At 35.5% G+C, this 7,246-nt stretch overlaps 1 protein-coding gene across 1 annotated transcript in view; it reads right to left on the reverse strand.

The window, feature by feature from the left end:
• LOC113235729 overlaps positions 1 to 4,539 on the reverse strand; it is a 106,657-nt gene extending 102,118 nt beyond the window's left edge. The window contains exon 1 of the mRNA XM_026471601.1: positions 4,265 to 4,539. Within this exon, the coding sequence (XP_026327386.1) occupies positions 4,265 to 4,316 (52 nt within the window). The 5' untranslated portion in view covers positions 4,317 to 4,539. The remainder of the gene's footprint in view (positions 1 to 4,264) is intronic.
• Between the last annotated feature and the right edge of the window lie 2,707 nt (positions 4,540 to 7,246).

Here is a 7,246-nt window from a genome sequence, read left to right on the forward strand (position 1 = left end):
GTTTATTTAGCTAGCTCTTCTTCATCCGTGCAGTATTTCTATAACTTGGACTTCACAACTTTGGTTCGTTTTCATAACACGGGTTCTACGATTAGTTTCATGGTTTCTCTGTTCCAACACATTTCTCAATTTATCTCGAAGAGAATTAATTAGCTTTTGCATGTCCGCAGCTAAACGTTGCAGTCGGATATTTTCAGCTATCTCTTCACTGTAGCGTTGATACAACATATGCTCAGTGTCCGTCTTCAGCTTGATAGTTGGTAAGGAGCTATTGTTCGTCATGATTACGAAAGTAGCTTCGCCTTAACAAACAAAAATTATGATGAGTCGGATTTTGCACAATATGTGTAACTGGGTCATCACGACACCCGTTCTCATCTCGGCTGATGTGCGACGATCCGCAGTATCAGCACTTTAAGCATATTGCACTAGATACAACTGTTCTCAGCGAAAACTGAACGATCAATGAATGAAAAGAAAACATCGTGGTGTCGAAGAAGGTTGACAACCCTCGGAATACATGCGAAGTCCCTATGGTCTAAGGCCTCGCCTGAGAGGGGACCCGTACCCAGCAATGGGAAGTATAAATAGGTTCATGATTAATTGCGATCGAACTTTGGAAACTGGTACCTATCACTTTGAACAATTGCAGCAACCAGTTACTATAGTTTTACTGCCCGTGATTTAGCCGGTACGAGTATCTGCCAACTAAAGCTTTCAAAACTACTATTTTCTGTGCAAAGCACTGAACGTTCATGGACTATAATATAGCCCTCGGGGGTTGTTAGTGGGTATTTTACAAACAATCCTGTATAAGTTTAGTATAAATTTAGTAGCAGTAGAACTCCTTGTGAAAGAGTTTCTCTAGGGAAGTACCTTATTTCTGCCGCCAACAACTAATGTGAGCATTACTGTGTTCCGATTTTGAAGGGTAATGGTGCTGGTGAAATTACAGGCACATGGGACTTGTCAAATTATGTCTCAGGGTGATGGGCGCAGTGGCAGTGCAACTGTTATGGACAGGCGTGTAGCTTACCATCAGGCGCACGACTTGTTCGCCACTTAATATTATAAAAGAAATATATGAAGACGAAAGACACATAACTCTTGTAAAGTTACATTTATATGTCAATTGGCGGTTTAATCTTAAAATTAGTGTTTTCACAGCTTTTCTCCAATCTTTCAGAAATCTATGCAGATGGATGTCGCATGAGCAGTGGACAAGGCCGTACCTAAACTAAGGATTTTTATATCGAACCGGTACTACGTGAGGCGTACTATAAGTTTCCGGAATGAATAAGAAAAATACACTATAAATGGTTAGAAATTAATTTATTGCTTCTCAAAATATTCTCCGTTAGCCTTAATGCACTTTTTCAAACGAATGAACCAATTTTGAAAACATTTATGCCATTCCTCCGTAACAATTTCTGAAACATATTTTTGATACTCTTCGACAGCCTCTTCAGGTGATGAAAATCGTTGACCGCGTAACTGATTATTAATTTTTGGAAATAAATAAAAGTCACAAGGTGCTAGGTCGGGACTGTACGCTCATAAGGTCAACGTTGCTCATCTTCAAAAATTCATTTGTCTGTCTGGCCGTGTGAAAACTGGCATTATCGTGGTGCAAGATGTTACGGCGTTTACGGTTATTTTTACGGAGTTTGTCAATAACTTCCGGCAAACAAATGGTCGTGTACCAATCACTATTCACGGTACAACGATTCTCCAAAGCAACAATAGTCACGTGTCCAGTTTTATTTAAAAAAGAAGCAATCATCCGCTTAGAGGCACTTTGCACGTGCGTCACTTTGGTTGCTTTCGGCTCATCTCGAAATACCCATACGCTCGATTGCTGCTTTGTTTTGGGATCGTAACTATAAATCCATATTTGGTCACCTGTTACTATGTCCCACACCAAATTTGACGCCCCTTCGTTGAATCTGGTAAGCATGGCATTGCACCAAGTGACGCGATCTCTGTCAAATTGTGTGGGATGCACCGAGAGTACAGCTTTTTCACACCCAAATGTTTGCGTAGTATTAATTGTATTTGACTCATGCCTATGCCTAAAGATACCCTGATGAGTCTCATGGTATGTCACATGCCTGCCTCTTCTGATCATACGGCACACAGCGTACATTTTTTTGTTATTCACAGCAGTGGACGACCATCACGAAATTTGTCACTGAGATTCACACGACCGCGTTTGAATTCTGTAGACCAGCTGTAAATAGTCGTCTCGCATGGTGCTTCATCACCAAAAGCAGTTTGAAGCCAAGCGAAGCTCCATTGAGCTGTTACATTACTTAAAGTCGTAGAAAATCATACTACGAAAATTTTCACGAGTTAAATCCATGGTGATGTAGACAACCAATTTCTAAAATTACGCTACACGCAATGTAAAAACAAGTGACAGCAGATGAAACAAACTGCCAACAGCCAAAGAATTTCATTTTCAAATGTTGTAATTACTTTTTAAATATTGTGTATGTAAGTGGCCAGTTCCGGAAACTTATAGGGCGCCCTATGTAATGGCCTTTAATGAGGAGAACCGCAAAGTGGCATTACGTGGTAAGAGGTGGTGGTGAAAACTGTGACGTCACAACTAAATCAACATGATAACTTTGCAAGAGCGAAATGAGTGAAAAAAATATAAAAGTAATTGAAATGTCGCACAGTAGGTTAGAAAGAAAGAAAACTTGTTTATTTGATAATCTTATGACAAAATATATATCGTTACTGAAAAGGAAAATTACTAAAAAGGCCAAAATGGCACTTTAGTACTTTTGCCTTTCCAGCGACGATATGACAAAATGAATAACAAAAAATAAAATAACCTTAGGATAGTTACTTTAAGTGTAGTTTCCATTCAAAATCGATTCTTGAATTTTAGAATTGTAGTACTTTTAATTAGATACTAAGTTACGTGTAAGTTCAACATATGGCGTAAACAACGAAATTTGAGTACTTCCGGACTAAGACTAAGGCTCAATTTACATTGCTGCGGAATGGAATGGAAGGGAATTTTTGTAATGATTTATTTATGAACTTGTTATTTATTTTATGAACTTTATGTCAATTGTGTACAAACTAGATGCGAGTCAAAAAAACAGGATTTGCGTCTCTCTTTTAATTCTCGCGCAGTCTCGGGAATTCCGATTAGCAGCTACCGTATCATATCTAGTTCGTACGTCAACATTTGCTAAATTTCATTATACTATTTTATTTCGTTACAAAAATTTGCTTCCATTCCGTTCCGCGGCAATGTAAACAGAGCCTTATTCTTTGTCTGCTTACTAAAAATACTAAAAATTAAAAGTAACGGAAATCTAATACATTATCCATGTAACGACGCAAGAGAATAAGAAAATTTGAGACGAAGAATCGCAATTTTATCGCACCATCATTTACGTCCAGTCTAACATCTTCAGGTGTGAAGGTCACCAAACATTGCACTATCGAGTTTGAAGTTGTTGCTACTGAATAAACAAATCCGGTTTATTCCACAATGCCTACTGGTGGGGATCCTAAAATTTATTTCCACAAATCTCCATAAACGTAGTATTTGGTAAGCAGTGGGGATTTGTGGACAAAATGTGGTGCCTGTGTCACATCAACAACACGACGCATAGATTAATTGTGTTTACCTAAAATTAAAAAAGGAATTTTGAACTTCCTTTCAAATATTGAATTATTATTAAATATGTACTTGAATAATTTGCTTATTTTCGCCCTTTAACACGTAAGAAAAGTTAATTTGCATAAAATGATCGTTTGTAATTATAAAACCCTCCAAAAGATACCCCTCAACATAGTGAGTAACATAAATGTTTTATACTGTAACATTTAAGGAGTTGACAAGAATATGAGCAGTAACACCAAATTTTTAAATATGACTTCACTAAATAGAAAATTCAAATACTTATTCATTTACAAACACATATAAATTGCCATTTTAGAGGTAGTACACAAACATCTCAAACACAATAGCATTAGAAATAACGACATAACAAATTTACTAAGACACAAACACCATTTTTAAGTTAAATGTGTTTTAAAAATACATTATTAGAAGAGTTAAAAAGAATTTTCTAAAAAATGAGTGAATTAATGAACGAAGTATTTAATGTTCGTGTAAATAGAATTGGTTGTAATTTTTAAGGAGCGAATTCTACAGATGACTCGAACATTAGTGTCAAAAGCGTAATACTAAAACTGTAATTTCAAAGCAAAGTGTCAGCATTCTTTGTCTACTAACCTTCGTTATCCTTGGCATCAAACAGGTATGCACTCCTCAACAGATGACCCATTTTGTTGCAAGAAGTTTACTATGCTGATTTTATGCAATATTCAAGTGTACAATAAAATTATCTCTACACTACATAAATTGAATACAAGATTAGCAATAATTATATTTTTAAGTAAAAAAGAAACAAAATGAACAATAAATTGTAAATAAAGTACGCGTTATTTGGATTTACCGCACTAGTCGGCTAATACGGTAATGGGCTACATCTCTGCTGTAAAAGGGATAAATTCGCGTTTATGTGTTAATTAAAACTGATGTATAGTTGATATCGTCGCCACTATACGAATGAGGTAAACTGTGCGCTAGCCGAAATTATAGATCGAGTTAGGAAAATGCACAGATAAAACTTTAGAGTCGAACATTTTGATATTTTCAAACGAAGTTTAACTGATGCTATCAACGCAAAGGCGACGTGACCCACATTATTTTTTAAACGATTTCAAAAAAAAGGAGGAGGTTATAGGTACATTCAGCAGTATGTATGTTTTCAGATACCTCCGTCAATTGGATGCACTCTCGTGGTGGTTCCGTTATCACCAAGTCAGAATTTGATGAGGGGTTCCCATTGGAAATCGAAGGAAATCCTCAAATTTTATAGGCATGTGTATTCACTAATTTCTCCATCAATTGTGCACCGATTTTGAAAATCTTTCTTTTGTTTGAAAGGGAATAACTCTCGAGGTGATCCATGCATACTGTTCCGGATTCAACAAGTCACCGTCACCATGACAACCAGAAAATAAAATATAAAATGTACAAAGGAGTCTGTAACAGTCCCATTGTGAGGGATCCCATGGAAATTGAAATAAGTCGATAAGCAAAGTTTTGGTTTTTTTTTTTCAATGAAAAAATTACAATTACGTTCAACAATATTATTTTAAACGACACTAAAGTACTTAATTATTTTACATGTTATTTTCATATCTAAAAAATATTTAAGTAATGATAATTTTTTTTTATACATGAGAATAGTATCCAAATACAAAATAATTATGTATTTTAGTATAATTTAAAGCATAGTTTCCCAAAGTGGTCTCTACCGGCCCCCAGTGAGCGCTGAAGAGTCCTAATGGGATGATGCTATCCAGGGGGTGCTACCGCCTTTGAAAAAAGGCCTGAATTGTCTATATAAACTACACTACATATATGTGTAATTCTTTTTCCTTATGATTTTTAGGGTTAGATTAATATAAAAAATACGTGTTTTCATTAATTTTTTGTGGTGGTGGGCGTTGAATTTTTTTTTATTGCCTAAGTGGCCAAAAAGTTTGGGAACCTATGATTTAAAGTAATATTGTAGAAAAAAATTTAATGTGGGTTCACTATTTTTGCACTGATTGTCTCAACTGTGAATAGTAATTTTATGATAAATCGTAATAAAGCTTTCAATCTTAACTCGCAAAAATACTTACTATGCCAATAACAGCCAGCAGCCGGTCGTCTAGGGGTTGTAGATGGTGAAAACCAAAACTATTCCATAAACCTTCAAACTACTCAATACTAAAGGTAGTTGGAGACTTTAAATGCAATGTTTCATATATTACTTATTGAAAGCTGATTGTTACTGAGGTGATTTTTAAACAAAACACAGAAGTCAAGCAGTGGTAGAATGACTAACACATGCTTTCTTTACTATTGACATTAGTAAAGATCGTGCAGCTCGTGCAATACCGAACACGATTCAACAATTAAAAAAATCAAGACGACTCCAAGGTCGTCAATAGTCGGAGACGTATCACGTAACATGTTGACAGTAGCAAGGGAACAATGAAGTTATCTGCGTGCGCGCAGGCTAGATGCAAACACTACTTAATATATCCGCTACTCACGTTCTAAAAAATGACACATTGTTCTTTGGATTTCCAATAATTGACACATTTATTTTCAGGATTTTTAACAGAGTTTGAAACCGTTTTTAAATTACCAGTGTAATTTCGGACAAAATACAGCTCTGTTTTGAGTGATTCTTTTTTATTTCAATAATATCTGGAAATAAAAGCCGTGGTAGCCATGGTTTGACCTACCGCCACAGCAAAGATCGTGGGTTCGTATCCGCTCGGAAGGTGCGAACCTCTGAATTTCTCGGTATTTACATAAATGCGAAATTTAAATTTTGATGCAAATAATAAACTTATTTTCGGTGAAGGGAAACATCGTGATGAAGAAGGTTCACAACCGTCGGAAAATGTGTGAAGTCCCAAACCTGCATTGGGCCAGCGTGGCAGACTATGGCCAAAATCCTCGCCTTAAAAGAGACCCGTACTCTGTAGTGGGCAATAAATGGATTGATGATAAGAGTGTCTAGGTAATATGGTTTCCATCCGGGGAATCTCAATTTTTTGGCATTTTCGGAACTAGAGACAATGTTTTCAGTCTTGGAAATATTGAGACTTTTGAGACTTAAGTCGCTTAACTCGCCTAATTAAACAGTATTAAAAATCTACTAAAGCAATAATTAATCAATAATTTTTATTCTGGTTACATACATGGATTACATAACAGCACGTGAGAGTGGAGCTGTAGAGATTGAAGAATGATAGTGATAAAATCAGATCCACTCCATTTGAAACTACGTTAAACGCCCTCCGTTTCTTACACGCACATTTCTTCACAATTTTTAAAAGTTTTTTAGCAAAAAGTTCTGAATACCTACTCCACGATCTTAACCTAAAATAAAGATTTTACGATAACGTTATATCTTGTAACTTGTTTGGAGTGCTATGCAACTGGCTGGAAATGCTAAATACCGATAATAATAATACCTACGGACCTTTGGGATCTGAGCCTGACAAAACTATTTATTTATTTATTTTATTTTCTTACTAAAGCATATACGTATCTTATAAATTGTAATAATGTATGCATTTATTATTATTATTTATATATTTATTTAATTAATGAGTAGTGTATTTAATTTTATTATTTTATAGT

The sequence above is a fragment of the Hyposmocoma kahamanoa genome, unplaced genomic scaffold, assembly GCF_003589595.1.
Source record: "Hyposmocoma kahamanoa isolate Upper Pololo Valley unplaced genomic scaffold, ASM358959v1 88, whole genome shotgun sequence".
NCBI lineage: Eukaryota > Metazoa > Arthropoda > Insecta > Lepidoptera > Cosmopterigidae > Hyposmocoma > Hyposmocoma kahamanoa.